Genomic DNA, 19124 nt, shown 5'->3' on the forward strand with positions numbered 1-19124 from the left:
ATACAAACTTAACTCTATGTACTGTAATATATGATGACTATCAATTCCATCACTTCTGAGGAATAAGATCCTTATCATTAACCAGTTAAATCAGTGAGTGAAAGTATTTAAAATAATCTCTGTAGTCCAGGAATGATAGCTCACACCTGTAATCTAAACTACTTTCAGAAGTAGACAGGAAGGATTAGCCCTAGGCTGGTTCTGACATAAAGTCTGAGGCCATTTCTGAGAAATAATTAATGCAAAAAGGACTGGAGACATGGCTCAAGTGATATTTTACTGAGGCTTCAAATTCAAAATTCGAGTACTGAGTAAGTAAATAAATAAACCAGCAAATAAAGATCTTGTCATCGCAAGGTGAATTGGACTGGATAACCTTTACATGATCCAATCCAATGAGTTTTACTTTCACCAGTCATTAAGCATAAAAATCTCATGTTTTTCTCATATGATATCTCTGTGATATATATTCTTGCAGCATTTAACCAAAGCAGACAGAGAAGCAAAGAGAGTAAGTAACAGAATGTCCAAAAAATTACTAGTAGAGTATGTAGAGTCTGATGTAAAAATTTCTATGACAGGATAGCTCATGTTTTTAATCCCTAGTCCTTTCAGATTCTGTTTCTGCTTTATTAATTATGTTTTGACTTAATCCACAGGATAATTACAGGATTAAAAAATAGTCTTGTTAATTACCTATTGCTATTTTTTTTAAAAAGTTTTATAACTATAAGGTATTTATGATTTTCTCAAGCAAGTGGAAGCTTTTTGAAAAAATTTCAGTTGAAATTCAATCAACACAAGTGTGGTCTATCAAGTGCTTCTCTGGATTTCTCTCAGTGGAAATATTTATTTACTGAGGCAACTGGACTTAGAAGTAAGGACTTGATCTCATAAACTGCTATGGAATGTGAGAAAGTCATTATTTCCTGGCTCTCTAGTAATTTACTTTGAATTTGTTAAATTCATCGATGTGTGAACTGGTTATCAAAGCTTGATAAACAACTTATAAATCACTTTGAAGTTGGCAGAAATAAATATTAATGAGTCAGTTTTCAAGGAATTTAAAGTCAGTTGCTTCTTCTTTCCCCATGGGTTAAAAAATAAGTAACTCAGTTGTTTTATTTTTTTAAAAGATCTATAATTTGTTAGTAATAATTCTCAAGATACTTATCAGAATATTTATTATCTGAAATCAGACTGTGGGCTCTAAGGAAAAAGAATAATGCTCTTTGAAAATCCACCAAAAGTTCCATATGATAAAAGTTTTGTGTAAAACTGATTCACAAAACACAAAGTAGACTCTCAAATAAGAGACATTAATCAACTCTTCTTCACTGAAGTCTTCATGGGACTGGCCTTAGAATGAGGTAAGGAAAGGACAGTCTTGGCAGGAATTCAATGCTCAAAAATGTCAGAAACTAACTGACAATATCTCACCTAAATCTCTTCCTTTTCTCACAGGCCAACAGAGGCTACAGCAGCTGTAGTAAATTGCCAGGCCCACTAAATCAATAGGAAACTCCAGATTCAAAAACATGGCTGTCTACTATAGTCTCGTGTTGTTTTCATTTGTGAGACTAAATAGAAAAATAGACAATTCTACACAGCGGATTTTTCAACTTAAACAAACCCTCTGTAGGTCTCCAAAATAAACATGAAGGACCTTGAATGGCTAGCTACTCACATATATTTGAAAGCTCTTGCTCAAGATATTCAACAGCATGTCCAAAGTCAATGACCAAATCTTGTTATTGTCTCAGATTTTAGGTAATTTTCCTTTTTGGAGATATTTGTTATCTTAATACTGTCATTTTATATCTTGGATCTAAGTGCTTCTATCTATGGAGCACTTGGGATCTCAGCAGTTATAGTGCTCCCATTTTGTTTCATTATATTATATCAAGGTCTCACCCATGTTTGATTTTCTATTACATCAAATTGGTATCTTTACACATTGGAAAGGGCCACACAGCTCCGTGTAGCTGGAAGTAGGTTTGAAATGCAGCTCACACTGCATTCTAGGTTATTTTGTCCTGTAGTGGGTCCTGATTCCACCTTGGAGAAAGGCCACAAATACTCTCACATGGACCCAGAAATGTCCAAAGTACAGGGTTAATATATAGTTTTTCAAGTCCAATTACTATCAGAAATGACAAAAGAAAAAAGTAACTGACATGTAAAGTTTATGATAACAATTCTTATTAGTTCAGTAAAGAAGTGCCAGAATAAGATAATGTGTTGTTGTTTCTACTACAACGATATAAATTTTATTTAAAGAGAAATATTTCAGAGGATCAGCAATAGCACAAATTCCTTCACTCAATGAGACATGAGAAGTTTTATTGAAGGATGCTGAGAATATGTTGTAAATGGCTCTGTGAAAATAGGAGAAAGAGAAAACACAGCACTTGCTTTGTTTCATTAAAATAATATTAATTAAAAAAATCTTAGTATCCAGGTGCTGAGTGGTTCATGGTTTGTCATCCTAGCTACTCAGGAGGCTGGGTTCAACTGGTATCTCCAACAAACTACTCAAAAAAGCCCAAAGTAGCACTGTGGCTCAAGCAGTGGAGCTCTAACCTTGAGCAAAAGAAGCTCACTGAGGGCTCTCAGTCCCAGGACCTGCCAAAACAAAAGAAAAGTCTAGTAGAAATGAAAAGCAAGACAGTGATTTTAAAAAACCATCACCATCACTGTGACAGAATTTAGAGTTTCTGAAGAAATATTTTCAATACCATGCTATCAAGTTTTAACTTGGTGGATATATAAGTGAAATTTTTAGTTGTAAAGCTGAATACCTTTGAAATTCTAACAAGAATACCACTAGAATATTGAATATATGATATTTATCCACACCCCCCCCAACAAAAGAGAAGAAAACCTCAAAAGTTCTATGTTGCCATTCCTCTTCTGTAGCAATGAAAATAATAAGGCTGAGTCTGAGAGATTTACTTAGTTTCATGCAGTCAATCATCGCTAATCACAGAATGAACTCTACCCCAGTTCTTGACTTTAGCATGCCCCCTAACTCATGAACTTACCATTTAGAAATCTGTCAACCTAAGCTGGCTAATCCTGCCCCCATTTCCTCAAACTCAGTAGACTACTATAATTTTAAAGTCATAAGGATGTAGTAATAATCAATTTTATGTATGCATATCACAACCAATCTTCCAAAAAACCGGGCAGGAAGTGTGGAGAGGCTACCTACCTGTTCGGATAACTTCTGCCCATTGAGGTGAGCTTGCAGCACAGCGTCATTGACGAGCAGGTGGAAGTTCAGCAGAACGTGCTCCACATCGTAGGCTCCGTGCATTGCGTCTGACAGCTCTTCCAGGGACCGGATATACGCGTGCCAGTGCGGATTAAGCTCTGCCATGTGGGCGAGGCAGCCCCTGGCCACGTTGAGGCAGTATCCCATGCAGGGTTTGCTGAGAGTCAGGCCCAGGCAGTGAGGGCAGTACTGCATCCTCAGCAGGGCGCGACTGCACTCCTTGGAAAAGTGCAGGTGGTCAGTGGTGTTGATGACTTCGATGCCCAGATTCAGTGCCTGCAGAAACGTGCGACTGGGCAGCAGCGACCTTCCCAGCTGCCCTATTACTCTTTTGGGGATGTTCCCGAATGGACTAACTTCTCTGCGGGCCATGCGGAGGCATTCAGGGTCTTCCAGGGAACTCTCGGTCACACTGGGTTGATGAGATGATGGTAGACCAGAGGAAAAAGGCTGTCGAAAAACCTGTTCACGAATTCTTCAAGATTGACATCCGCACCAAACAAATAGAGGCCTACATCACTGAAGAATTCCTGAATGGACGCAACCACCTCTAAGGCCATGTTCCTATAGGTGTTGCAAAAAAGTATGCTTGTATAATTTTCTGCTTGTTTGATGAGACTTTCAAGGGTTTCTGTAACACAGCAAAGGCCAAAAATGAAAAATGCTTAGTATTCAGGTTAAAAAAAAAATCACATTTGTCTACTTGCTCCAAATAGTAAATTAATTCAATGCAACATAGCTTAGCTAAATCATAATGTTCAGTCTATTCATCTGAATTTATTTTTCCAAGGATAATTCTAGGATCACAATGGCACAAAAACGAACGTACAAGTTTCATAGGGACATATCTCCTAGAACCAAAAACACCTGAAAATCAGAAATAAGTTACACATGCAGCTAGTTCCTTATTGATTCTATTCTGCAGTCATTCATATCCCCTTAGTGGTAAGTATATTTAGTCTCCTGAGTTTATTGTGTATAAAGCATGCCACATTAAATAGTTGATCTCTCATGCTTTTCTGTAGTTTTTCATCTGCTTCTTTCAGCAAGAAAGCTAGGAAACTGCATAATAACAACTAGAAAGACAGGCTAAATTACAAAGCAACATCTAAAGTCCTTAGACTTTTTAACATACTCAAACTGAAAAGTAACTAAAAGTGTGAATTATCACAACTTGCTAAACAGTGGGGGTAATTATAAGCAATTTTATTTGGTGACAAGCCCTCCCCTCAACCAATTATATTCTGCTGTTACTATCTCATTGTCAATGACTTTACTGCAGGACATTTTTATTCTTATTTAAGTAATTGATGCTGCCAAATCAGTTTACCCACGGTCAGAACCAAGAACAATTTATCTACAAATGAAAGGAGAAAGGCCTAAAATGGGAGACAAGAGTATTCAGCAGTCAGAATGGTACTGCAAAATGATGACATTGAAGAGCAGTAAACCTCACTGGATGCACAGCAATTATATTTTATAATTAACCTAAATAATGACAACAGGTTATGTCAATATGTAATCCATTATAAAATGCCTTCAATAAGATTATCTCCCATCATCTCATAGTTATTTTAATTAAGATGTTAAGGCCATACAGTAATTCAGTAATCAAACACTTTTTGAGTATATTTTTTAAAGAAAAAAGATGCAAGAAAATAAAAAGCAGAGGTATAGGTAAGGAATATTATGATATAGAATATTATAACAGAGATATGCTTTGGTACAATGTATTATAAAAAAAAATTAAGAAGAAACATCCAGTTTCAGGACTGCAGTGAATTGCACTACAATGCTATATATTCTGGTTCTGCTTTCAGCCTCATTCGTATTGGTTTCAAGCTTTACTATGATGTATGGGGTGTCTCCCTTGCAATCAAACACAACACTTTTTGCTATTGCAACTTTCAACCTGGCCAGCACTGGAAACAAGGCAATTGAAAATATCACTAAGTGTGTTCCGTTCACAGGATGAAGTTCTGTGCATGCCCTACACAACCCCATAGCTGCATCTAACCACCAACACCATTCTCACACATTTGCAAGAACAACTGTAAAAATCAAATTCAATATTAAGATTTGAACTAAAATGAAAGTTTTAAGCTTAGAATTACTTTTTTCAAAACATAGGCTCATTTTTTGTGAGTTGTTTGCCTATAGCTATAGGTCACAAGTGTTTTTACTTGCCAATAATAAATTGCAGTGTTGGCAAATTCAATTCATTTTTAAGTACAGATTTTAAGTAAAGATGGATTCAAAGAAATCCTTAGTTCTTTTGGATTTTTTAAAGGTTTTAAAACAGTTTTACATTAATACATATTAAATTTTACATAGAAAGAGGCTTCTAGGACCTACTACAGAGGAGAGATGAGAATGACACAGAGAGCTGTCCAGTTAATGGTGGTCTGACAGCAATATGTTGCTTTTCGCTGATTGGAAACCCTATGAGGTTGGTCATGGCCCCTACCAGAATGTGCAGCCTACCAGGGTGTACAGGTGTGAGGCAAAAATAACAGGGCATCCTCTTGAGTGTCAATTCCTCCCCCGCATCCGCCAGAGTTCTTCCACTGGGCTGGCAAGCCCTGCAGATGGGTTTGCCTGAAGAGCTAGAGTAGTAGTCAATGATGGGTAAGATCTCCAGAGGGGGGCGACCTAAGACAGGCACACTCTCTAGTAGGGTAGCCACCTGCTAATAAAAACAAAAGGGGGAGATGTGGGGCACGCCCGCCCAGATGCCTTGCATTATTAAGAGGCAATTAGTTGGCCCCGCCTGTTTTCCCAGCCATGGGGCCGTGTGGCTGTTAACGCCACAACCCAGAAAGGCCATTCTAGCTGGCCCGACCTCCCAGCCTTGGGACCACATATGGCCAAGATGGCGCCTGGTGATGAACCTGGAGGTGGTCCTGTGGGCTGTGACGTAGAATTAGAACTAGGAAATTGAAAGGGAATACCAAAATTGAGAGACACAGGGTAAAAAAAAGATAAACAACTACAAAACCAATACTTGCAAAACTGTTTGGTATAAGTGAACTGAATAACTCATGGGGGGAAAGGGAAAGGGGGAGGAGGGAGGGGGGTATGAGGGTATGAGGGACAAGGTAACAAACAGTACAAGAAATGTATCCAATGCCTAATGTATGAAACTGTAACCTCTCTGTACATCAGTCTGATAATAAAAATTTGAAAAAAAAAAAAAAAAGATTGGTCCCTTGGCCCTCCACCTTTGATGGACAGCTTTCCTCTTCTATGTTTTCTAGGATTTTTAAGCTCCATGCTATGTATGTATTTGTGTGCCTTACACCAGCTAAATTGCTTTCACTGGAATAAAATTTGAATGTTGTTGACTCTGATTATACAAATAGTCCATCACATTTCTGCCAACTCTAAATGATGTTCAAATATGCAAGGTTTTAAAAGTCAAAAATACTAATTCTAGCTTCATTATCTTAGAGCAGTGATTTGTCTTCCAGTGTCCACAACTTTGTTTTACAAAACTAAATTATTTGGTGGAAGCAACATTAATGAAAACACATTTCTATTTAGGCATATATGTTCTAAATTAAAATGAGTAAATATCTTTTAAATATTCTGCTTTTATTATTATTATTTGCTTGGTTGGTCCTGGGGCTCGAACGCTGGGACTGGGTTCAATCATCAGATCTCAGAATCCTGAGTAGCCAAGATTAAAGGTATAAGCCACTGGCACCCAGCATTTTAAATATTCTTACTTCTTTATTAATATACTCTTAACTACTACCAATTAACCAATTTCTATTCTTGTTTGAGTTTGTAATTTATAAAATTCTAAACAAAGCCTATAGTTCTAATTGTATCTTATTTCAAACATTTCCTCTGATGTAGTTTCCTTATTTTCTTTTTTATTGTTGGACCTGGGGCTTGAACTGTGGCTCTGGACACTATTCCTGAGCTTCTTTTTGCTAAAGCTAGTGCTCTTATCACATGAGCCTCAGCTCCATATCTGACTTTTCCTGAGCATTTTGAGATAAGAGTCTCATGGTCTTTTCTGCCCAGTCTGGCTTTATACAGTTATCATAAGATCTCAGCCTTCCAAGTAGCTAGGATTACAGACATGAGCCACTAGGGCCCAGCTAGTTTTCTTGTTTTCTAAAACACAATAACTAAACATCTGATAAATATTAAAGTGTTATTATGCTGAAATTTAAAAACCTTTAATATCTTCATCACTAAAATATGAGATTTTATAACTTGGTATTGATTTTATTATCCTGAAAAGGAAAAAGGTATTTTCAAAGATCAATATTCTGATTATTTTCTAGATGTCCAATCAGACATTAGATTTTTAAATTGACTGATATGTTAAGCTTACGTTTTTAATTTGCTCTTAATTAATAACAGGGATTTTTTGCTTTCAATCAGTATTAAATCTGATATCTAATTGAAATAAACTAAGCATATGCTACAAAATGTATTTCTATTATATGAACATTTGTGATGATACATATTTTACCAGTTTAACTGATGAAAAATGTAATTATACCTGCCCTTTTTTTTTCTGGTTCTGAGGTTTGAACTCAGGACCTGCATGATCTCCCTGAGCTCTTTGGACTCAAATCTAGCTCTGTACCACTTGAGCCACAGTGTGATTCCTGGCATTTTCTGAGTAGTTTATTGGAGATAGTAGTCTTACAGACTTTTCTGCCCTGGCTGGCTTTGAACTTCCACTCCTCAGATCACAGCCTAGGATTACAGATGTAGGCCCCCACACCTGGCTCAATACATTTGATTTTTAATACTTAGTTTTGAATGTTGTTTTCTAAATTCTTGGTAACATTTCAGTACATTAATACTCATCAAAACATAGCCAATCCATTGGATGATTTTAATCTTTTTTAATTAAAAGTTGGCAAAATTAGTTGAATTATCAAAAACTAGTTGTTTGTATTAACTCTGAATTGATAAATCTATCAATCTGTTCATTTTTTTCAAATCTTTATTGTAAAGTTGATGAACAGGGGGTTACAGTTACATAAATAATTTAATGAGTACTTTTCTATTTAAAAACTGGTACACTCTCACTCATTTCTCCCACTTAGTCCTCTCTAGAACTCCCCCCCGACAAGTTGTAAAGTTCTTTTCCAACACAGTGTTAAGTGAGTATCATTGTTGCATTATTTCATCCTTTGTCCTGCTGTTTCTGTGATACCCTTTCCCTTCCATGTATCAGGTAAGCTTATATACAAGATAAAGAGTACAGAAAAATAAAAAAGAAAAAGAAAGAAAGGAAGGAGGAACTGCATACAGAAAATAATAAGAAACTCTTGTTTCCAGTTCTTGGAGTTCATGTTGATATGCTTCATCACACATGATCCTATGTACTTAGTAACTGGGCCTGAGATTCCCTGTTAAGAATATCATAATATATTCTACTTATTACAAATGAAGGGAACTATGTAATCTACTCTTCTTTGGGCCTGGATTACTTTGCTTGATATAATTTTGTGCAGGTCTTTGCATTTCTTTAGGAATGGGGCAATGTCATTCTTTCTGATAGAGGCATAGAACTCCATTGTGTATATAGATAGCACATTTTATTGATCCATTCTTCTACTGAGAGGTATCTGGGCTATCTCTCTATCTTAGCTATGATAAATAATACTGCAATTAACATGGTTGTGCTGGTAGCTTAAAGGTCCTGTTTGTGGTCACTTGGGATATGCCCAGAAGTGGGATTTCTGGGTTATAGGAGAGCTCTCTGCTTAGTTTTTTGAAGAACCTCCATACTGCTTTCCAGAGTAGTTGAACAAGTTTACACTCTCACCAACAGTGCTCCCTTTTGGCCACATCCTTGCTAGCATCTGTTGTTATTAAATTTCTTGATATTGGCCATTGTAACTGGGGTTAGGTGGAATCTCAATGTTACTTTGACTTGTATTTCTTTTGTGGCCAGAGATGTTGAGCTTTTTTTGTGTGTGCATTAGCCATTCTTATTTCCTCTTCAGAGAATTCTCTCTTTAAGTCTTTAGCCACTTGCTAAGAGGGTGGTTGTTTCTTTGAGGATTTTTTTTTGAGGGATTTAATTTTTTGAACTTTAAGTATATTTTACATATGATACCAATTTGTTCTTATTTGACTAAAATAGGTATATTAGCACGAATTAAAACATGAAATTTCATATTACAAAATATTCACTGCTTTGGAAAGGAACAATATCTATTATAAAATCAGTGTTTCTAAGCTAAACATCTACTGAATAGGTTCTCAATCTATGTAATTATTAAAGAGAAAATATGTCTTTAAAGAGTTTGAGTGCTTATGAGATAATCTTAGATGTAAAGCTATACAAATAGCAGCTTGCAAGAAATACTTAAATTATATCACTTTTAAACTATTTTTTAGGTTTGCTTAAAGAAACAAAATACAAACAAAAACCTCTCCTTTTTATTTTGTCTTTGTCACTGAAGATTCCAATTGGTTCGTCTTTCAAGGTATATTAGATAAAATCAGCTATGATAGAATAATTTCCAGCTTTCCTGAGTAGTAGACCGAATAAAAGGCCACTATCTAATTATTTTATTTGAAATATAATTATTCTCTTAGTTTTGGGGAAATGTGTTTACCTGCACATAAAAATCTCCCTGGGTGCAGTTGCAGTTTGCTAAGTTTATGTGTATCCATTTCAGTTTTAAATACTAACATTCTGTGATTTCATGACAAAATACTTAAACTGAAAACTATTCCTAATTTTTCTACTCATATTCACTTTAATGACACTTAATCATCCATAGAAATATAAGCTCCCATAATAATGGTCAAAGAACAAAATATTCACTGCTGTGTAAAACAAAATTCTATGTATAAAACCAGTGCTCATAAATTTAAGAGAGGCTAAGTATGAAATATTGTGTCTAGTTATTACTTCAAGGATTAAATTTAAATAAAATATTAGAAACAGGTGATATTGATATAAAATTAAATTTGATAAATTGTAAAGTCAGTAAACAGATGCAAGTAGCTTTTGCAAAGGGAAAAAAATAATGTCTATAGGATTTTATTGGTTTAAAGATAAAAATTGACTTCAAATGGTAATGGCCAAGAAGTAACTGTTATAACAATTTCTCTAGTGTGACATCAAAAGTATTTTATGGCTCCTTAAACACTTTAAAGTATTTTGATATAGGAGCATGTTAAAGTATAAAATGTAAAGTGTCAAATGTAATTTAAGGTCACAGATGTCTATAGCCACAGCAATAAAAGTAGATTGAATCTTATCAACCATCAATAATCAGATGATTTTACTATGTATACCTAGGCTAAAGAGACATTTTCTGAGTAAATTTAAATTTTTTGTGCAGTGTAGTTCTCAAGGCACAGATTATGTTGCTGCATCTGGTATATCATTCCTGCTCTGCTACTTCAAAGTTATTTTGTGTCTGATACAATGAATCTCTCTGCACATTAAATTATAGATAAGTGGATAGATAGGTAGGTCTCTCCAAGACTAATTTTTCAATCAGTTTTTATCACATACATGTTAAAATGAATTTAATTTCCATCTCACTTAAAAAAATTAAAATGACTTCTAGTAAGTTTAGCAGAATTGCATCTGAAGACCATTAGAGATGTTCTGAAGATGTGCATATTTAAATAAAATAAGCAATATTTTTTCAGCCTAGAAATGTTTATACTGAATTTATCCCTTATATTTGCATATTTCTCATTTTTTTCAGAAAGTAAAACATGCAATAAAAGTTCTCTGGAATACTAATTTAATGACATATCTTTAATGTAATGCAGTATGATTTATAATATAATACTTTAGAAATTAGTCACCTATACAAATAAATAGTGAGTAGGACATTAATCTGTATCACCAAGTATTAGCATATTGGTAATTAATCTAGTCTCCCAAGAAACGGACTGCATGGCATCGTGCTTTCCCAACTTTCCTTCTCTCTCATTTTGCTCTTCATTAATTTGGTCATCATGATGCATTACATTAATTTCTAATATAAATTTATAATCATTTATGTTCTGAAAAATAATAAAGATTTTAGTAAAAATTTAAACTCAATTAAGTACTTGTATAAGTGATAAAACCACTGCCAAACAACTATAAATTATTCCATCAATTATTGTAAATATTTCAAATTTTCCAGTAGTCTTATTGTTAGCAAAGTAAATGTTTTTCCTTTATAAGTTAGTCATCTGATCTATTTTGTTATAGGAATAGAAAAGTGACTAATAAGGTCATCACTGGCATAAATATATACTTTAAAATAACAGATTCATTTTATTCAACTTGTAAAAAAATTTCTTCCATTCACACAGTGAGACCAAAGGAGGATATTCATAGGAGTGGATCACAAAGGCTCAATAGCTCTCTGCATATGATCATATAAAATAATATTTATAGAAATGAACTCCAAAGAAAAAACATCAAGGAACAAGATATTTTGTTTCTGCTGCTGGTGGTTTTGTTGTCTTGCTTATTAGTTTATTTCTCTTTGGGAGGGCAAGGTGATGGGCAGAGAAAAGGTGGGACAAAGGGCAAACAAACGCAGCAGTGGTACTCACTAGATAGTATGTTCAAAATGAATGGTACAGGGCTGGGGATGTAGCCTAGTGGCAAGAGTGCCTGCCTCGGATACAGGAGGCCCTAGGTTCGATTCCCCAGCACCACATATACAGAAAACAGCCAGAAGCGGCGCTGTGGCTCAAGTGGCGGAGTGCTAGCCTTGAGCGGGAAGAAGCCAGGGACAGTGCTCAGGCCCTGAGTCCAAGGCCCAGGACTGGCCAAAAAAAAAAAAAAAAAATGGTACAAGTTGTGGGTGGTGATGAGAGGGAAAAATTGAGGGGGGAGGGAAGGCATGATTCAAAAAAATATATACTCATTAACTGACTTGTAACTATAACCTCTCTGTACATCACTTCTACAATAACAACAAAACAGATATTCAGAATATGTCTTCCAATACCACAATCTGAATCACCATAATTTACCTTTTGTCTTTTTCCCCCCTAAAAATAAAATAATAATGAGGTGACGGGGGAGACAAGAGTTCTGGCTGCATCTCCAAAGTCGCAAAAGCATTGCATTGAGATGAAAGCATTATGGTATTATATGTAGAAAATATAACTTTGACGTATTAAAACTGTATGTTTGTGTAACCAAAGGATTATATTGAAGAAAATGAATAATGATTACTATTGCATTAAAAAATGATGAAATTGATTTTCACATGTGTGGATTTGCTGTAAAACACAAAGACAACTTGTGCAGTTGAGTGCTATAATTTGGTTTGTGACAGAAGCCCCAGGATCTTTGTGGACCATGCCTTTTGGACCATCATATCCTGTAAATCCTAGACTCAAAATCAAGTTTTGAGAATAGCTGGAGCAAACATCTTTACCTGAAATCTAGTTATTTTTAAAAACATATTATTTTGAAAAATGTGACCACTTTTTTAGGAAGATACAACCTGGACTCTATTTTTTTTTGTTTTTTAATCAGTTATTCTTTGTTTTGCTGTATCTTTCTGATTTCCATATCATTAATACATTTTCTTTCTTTCTCCCTTTCTTTCTTTCTTTCTTTCTCCTCCTTCCTTCCTTCCTTCCTTCCTTCCTTCCTTCCTTCCTTCCTTCCTTCCTTCCTTCCTTTCTTTCTTTCTTTCTTTCTTTCTTTCTTTCTTTCTTTCTTTCTTTCTTTCTTTCTTTCTAAATGTTTTCATACTTCTTTTCATATATTTATTTAATGTCAATGTTTAGTCCAGAAACAAAGGCAAACATCAAAATCTTGAGTAAACAAAGTGAATTTTATTTCTCTTATGGACACTAAAGCGCACCTATAAGAATATCTGGATGCTGAAAGGGCATTTTATCAAGTAGCATGCAACAGTCTAACTGAAAATGTGTCTGACATGAGATAAATTGATGCATGGACACTCTGACTACATAATGATAAGCAACATCCATCTTTTCTTTCAAAGTCAGCTTTGCACAATTCACAGAAATTCACAGAATTCAAAGAAAGTGATCTCCAGCCAAACCTCTTAGCATCCTCTAAATACATAGTAATTTCTCATAATATTTAATACTCTCATGAGACCAAGTCATCACAATTCACATATCATATATCCATTTTAAGAACTACCATTAATTAGCATGCTGTTGATATTTTTGGTGACTTTTCTCCCCAATAACGTGCATCATAAGTGGTGACATCTTCCTCATGTCTGTTATTGAAATGTTTCCTACAGTATAGTGTTGTGTCCACTAGTTTTATCAACAGACAACAATGGAACTCTATTGAAAAATAGAAGACTATTGTTTTGGCCATGATATAAATTCTTCCTAAAGTTCACCATTCTTTTTGTGTGTGTGTTCTAACCACCAGATGATTCAACTTAAAGAAATTTCAAGAATGGTTTAAATTGCCATCTGGGGCTTCTGGTGTTTGTGAGCATCTCCATCCCGCTCCTCCGTGAAGCTCACATTGGATCACACTGCAAGTGTCATCCTTGAGTGCTTTCTTAGTTAGAGGCCAGCAAGTAGAGAAAGAAATGAGCTGCAAGTAGCCACTCCAAAGTTACAGTTTAATAAATGTCCTCTTTCTTCCATGACAAGAAACTCCTTCAGGAGGCAGGCAATCTTTTAGACTATTACGTTCTTTCCAAATAGCAAGAGGAAAAATTGCAATACCTCCTGGAAAGTGAAATGGGTTATAAAGCACAAAAATCAATCAAACAAAGAATAGTTCCATGCTACAATGTCCATCCCTGTTCTCAGGGTTGCCACCAGAAAATCCTCCAACACCGTCAAAAGCAGCAAGAATAGGGTGAAACTATTACATGATTGAACTCTAGGATGCTAGCAGTCATCTTGAAATTTGCTAGGAATGTAAACTTTAATACAATGAAATGGAACCTTTAAGGAAACCAAATTTTAAAACTGTGACTTTAAAAATATGAAGTAATATAGACTTTATGTATGTATTCCAATTAAAATAAGATACATCCCTTAAGAGGTGTTTTTTTTTTAACTAGAATAGAAAACCACACAGTGGTTTTTTTTTTGTTTTTGTTTTTACTTTTTCAGTAAAAGAGAAAAGTATTCGGAATAATCAGCCTATTAGGAATGAAAATGAGCTTGAGAGATAAACTAATTCATCTCCCCAATGTTCCCAAAATCAATTCAGGGGCTTGAGTTTCCCTTTGTATTTATATTTATAAAAATAATGGGCTGGGGATGGCCTAGTGGCAAGAGTGCTTGCCTCGTATACGTGAGGCCCTGGGTTCAATTCCCCAGCACCACATATACAGAAAATGGCCAGAAGTGGCGCTGTGGCTCAAGTGGCAGAGTGCTAGCCTTGAGCAAAAAGAAGCCAGGGACAGTGCTCAGGCCCTGAGTCCAAGCCCCAGGACTGACAAAAAAAAAAAAATAAATAAAATAAAAAAATAAGTATAAACCCGGACACAGGTAGCTCATGCCTGTAATCCAGCTAATCAAGAGGCTGAGATATGAGGATGATGGTTCAAAGCCAGACCAAGCTGAAAGTCTATGAGACTCTTCTCTCCAATAATCTACTCAGAAAAGGCCAAAATTGGCTCATCGTAGAGTGTTAGCTTTCAGAATAAAGAGGTGCAGGGACAGTTTCCAGGTTCTAAGAACAAGCCCCAACAAAACAAAACAAACAAAAAATTAAAACTTCCAACTTTGTAATCTTCCTCCAAACCCTCTGCCATGCCTAGTAAAGTAAAAATATAGTGGCTTTGTAGCTAGCGACCCAAATATTTCATAAAACTAGTATAAATATTTATTTCCTTTCTTAAAAGTTGTTTTATTAGAAAATGATAATAGAATAGCTTACCTTTGAAAATCATTAAAAAGTTTAAAAATTTAGAAATGTATTGATCAATGCTGATCACTAATGAAATCACTAAGTTATGGTTTTATATTTCACTCCAACTGTTGATGTTCATTTTGCAAGAATTATCCATGATGCCTCTTACACAGTGTCATAAAAGGCTTCAATATAATCATTGGTATTATTTCTTTCATCGCTTTTCAGTATTTCTCATACTGTAGTCTGTACTTTTTATTAAAGTACTTCATTTTGCTCTTCCCATTTTCACTTTTTATGTACACACTGCTGGCATAAAATATGAAGTAAGATCTCTCCCACCCACCTGCCGGATAGACCTGCAGACTGTGCTCTTGAATCCATCAAAGGCCTCACAGCAGTGCCCCCAGAACCTGGCCCACCTAACCCTTAGGAATTACAGGCAAGACCAGCTCTACCCTGCCCTACTCAAAAACAGCTCCTTTTCAAAACCATTCTCTAGATGAAATTACTGTTAGCTCAAAGTCGTCTATTCACCCACATATAATGTGTAGCAATGTTTTCAAAAGCTTCAATACAGTTAAGAAAGTCTTTAGTTATCCTCAAAGCATGAAGTCTATTTTAATGTTCACAATAAGTATTCAGAAAGGATTTATTGTCCTTGAGAGAAAATATAAAAGAAAAAAGAAACACTTGGTAAACTTTTACCAGTAGTATTTTAGTGACTCTATTATATAATTTCATGTAGCTAAACTACCTGAAGTTGTTACCAGAGTTTTCTACAAATTTCAAGGTATTCAAAAATTATTTCTCAGCATATTTTTCTAAATACAGTTGAAATGTATATTACAGTAATTAGTCAGATATGACCAACCATAAGCAAAATTATAACAGCCACAGGTTTCTAGATATTGTATATAGCCAAGTCTCTTAAATCCTAATGTGCATAAGTTACTGTAGAATTCTGAAACATGACTTGGAGATCCAATCATCTCAGTTGTAGGTTCAGTCATGAGAATCTAGGATACATGGATGGGTGCATGGATGGATAGATGGATGGAGATAGGAAGAGATGTAGCGGGGGGGGGGGTGGAGGCTAATCTATTTATCCAGTCTCATTTTTGTCTCCCTTCTATCTCTCATTTCTACTCCACTGCAGCACATACAGGTGGTGCTTCAAATGCCAGCACATGATACTCTTTTGCTTTTTCTAGACTTTATGCAGTCCTTTTCTTCTCTAGTACTGGCCTACATGGAATGCTAAGGTTCAGTTTTAATAACACCTTCAGTGTGAAGTTTTGAAGTTTTTCTCATCAGTATGGGAGTCATACAAATCAACCTTTATACATGTGTAAGTTCCACATGCAGAAATTTAGCCTATTGTGATTCCAAAATATTGGGCAAAAATGTGTGTCTGAATTGAATGTGTGAAAGACTTTTTCTCCCTTGCTTCCACTCCCTAAGCAACTTTTGTACAGGATTTACATGTTGGAGGTTGATATGTAATCCTAGTGTGATTTGAAATACACTGGAAATTATAGGCGAATAGTATACTATTTTACAAGCTGTAATTGAGCATTCTGTTACTTGTGGAAGGTCTTAGAAACAATTCTCCATTGATAGAGAAGGACAAGCATTTTATCCACTAGCTCAAACCCTGGATTCTTTTTTTCTTTTTCTTTTTCTCTTTTCTTTCTTCTTCTTTCTTTCTTTCTTTCTTTCTTTTCTTTCTTTCTTCTTTCTTTCTTTCTTTCTTTCTTTCTTTCTTTCTTTCTTTCTTTCTTCTTTCTTTCTTTCTTTCTTTCTTCTTTCTTTCTTTCTTTCTTTCTTTCTTTCTTTCTTTCTTTCTTTCTTTCTTTCTTTCTTTCTTTCTTTCTTTCTTTCTTTCTTTCTTTCTTTCTTTCTTTCTTTCTTTGCCAGTCCTGGGGCTTGGACTCCAGGCCTGAGCACTGTCCCTGGCTTCCTTTTGTTCTAGGCTAGTACTCTAACCACTTGAGCCACAGCGCCACTTCTAGCTTTTTCTGTTTATGTGGTGCTGAAGAATCGAACCCAGGGCTTCATGCATGCAAGGTGAGCACTCTACTGCTAAGCCATATTCCCACCCCAAACCCTGGATTCTTACACAGTGTGTTGTATGTGACATTGTTGTGTGTTGTAGGTAACATTGTATAGGCACTTGCTAATGTGCCTGAATCTACCATAACTACAGTTTATGTGGTAAAAGGCCATGTTGTTCATCATGTGATTCTAACTCAGGCTCTCATCTTAAAGTTAAAAGGTATGTAATAATTGCTTACTGAGCAAAACATTCAATGTTCCTATGGTGATTGTTTTTCAAATAAATCCAATCACTCTGAATCTTTGTAGACATCAGTATATATTCAATGCCATTATATTAGATCAAAGGGAAGGTATATCTAAGTTTCTATGTTAAAATAATTGTACTTACTGCAAAGTTAATTTGTAATGGAGGAATAGTTAGACTTTTATCTCACCTTATTCTCTGAGTTGCTCACCAAGTCCAATACTGCCTAAATAGTTTTAAAGTAGCAGAGAAACATTCTTGAGGAAATGGGCGATACTGAATAATTGCATGAGTCACCATTATATGTTTACAGACTTTCAGTTCAGCAAAACTCTCTTCACAGTCCTTTCTGCTGTGACATGCAAGGTACCTCAGACATGTACAGATGGAAAAAACAAAACAGAAGAATGTAGATTAGAAAGTTTTCCACAGAAAACAAACCTCTGCTGGCTACATGTAGAGTGCAGGGCTTCTGGAAACTTCACAGAAAGTTGAGGAAGGCCAGAAAGGGATATTGCAATGCTATGGACAAGAATGATTTTAAATATCTAGGAACATGGCTTCTGTTTTGTGTTAATGTTACTGCCACTATTTGCGCATATTCAGTAGGGATCTTGCACACAGCCAAAGGGAATTAAAACCACAGGAGATTAGAAGAAACAGTTTTGACTTAACTGAATTAGCAACAATATGGCTAATCACTTAGTAAATCCAGAACTGATCATTAGTAATAAAGGCAGTCATTTGAAGTGTTTTTAAGGAAATGCTTTTTGAGAAATACTACAAATAATGCCAGGGAGGCATTGGTGGCTCATGCCTGTAACCCTAGCTACTCAGGAGTCTGCGATCTGAGGATCACAGTTCAAAGTCAGCTCAGTCAGGATAGTATGAGACTCTTGTCTCCAATTAATCACCTGAGTTCAAACCCCACAACCTAAGTAAATAAATAGATAGATAGATAGATAGATAGATAAACAACTTCTATGAAAAAATCTTTTGGTGGGAGGAGGCACAAAAGAATATATATATAAAGAATATGTGATCACCTGGACAATGAAATTTAATTAAAAATAAAAAGAATAAAATTTCCCTTTGGTCAAATGTGTTGCCATTTTAACACAGCATCATTTATCTCAAGACTCATGAAGACCAGTCCACCACTGAGCATAACTCTAAAACATGTTAAACTTGAAGAAACATGTAGTCATGAAACTAGTAGATGTGAAAAATAAGGTGAGCTAAAAAAAATTAGGCTATGTTCATTACATCAACGAAAGCAAATATTGCCCAAGTTAATCAACTTAATTAGGGTTAAGTTGTGCTCAATGCACTAATTATATCTACATATCAAAAGCAATGCTCATGGAGAGGTCTACATTACATCTAATTATACTTCGTGAGTATTTCCTGGGATTTAATTGCTTATCAATGTCATACATGAAGAGTAATACAAAATGAGGTGAATACTGGTTGTCATGCAAGTTGCCTTCCTATTATGCATTTGCTATTGGGGGAGCAATAATTATTCTATTGAAAATTCTATCACTTTCTTTGCTGAAGAAAATATTTTGGCAACTTAATGCCAATCTGTGATTGGTCATTTTTCAAAATTGTTGCAGTTTGGAAAAGACAGTCATAATGAATCTGATTGTAAGAACTAAAGAATAGTACTAGAAACAATTTCATCTTCCACACTTAACTCTGAACTGTTTAAGGAG

General features: G+C 35.3%; 1 protein-coding gene across 1 annotated transcript in view; it reads right to left on the minus strand.

Annotated features, from left to right (window-relative positions):
• The window catches only part of Gpc5 (glypican 5), a 455251-nt gene that overhangs the window by 262848 nt on the left and 173279 nt on the right, over positions 1-19124 (minus strand). Inside the window, 2 exon segments of the mRNA XM_048341183.1 lie at positions 3215-3690; positions 3693-3908. Of these exon segments, the coding sequence (XP_048197140.1) occupies positions 3215-3690; positions 3693-3908 (692 nt within the window).

Source organism: Perognathus longimembris, chromosome 3 (genome assembly GCF_023159225.1).
Source record: "Perognathus longimembris pacificus isolate PPM17 chromosome 3, ASM2315922v1, whole genome shotgun sequence".
Taxonomy (NCBI): Eukaryota; Metazoa; Chordata; class Mammalia; order Rodentia; family Heteromyidae; genus Perognathus; species Perognathus longimembris.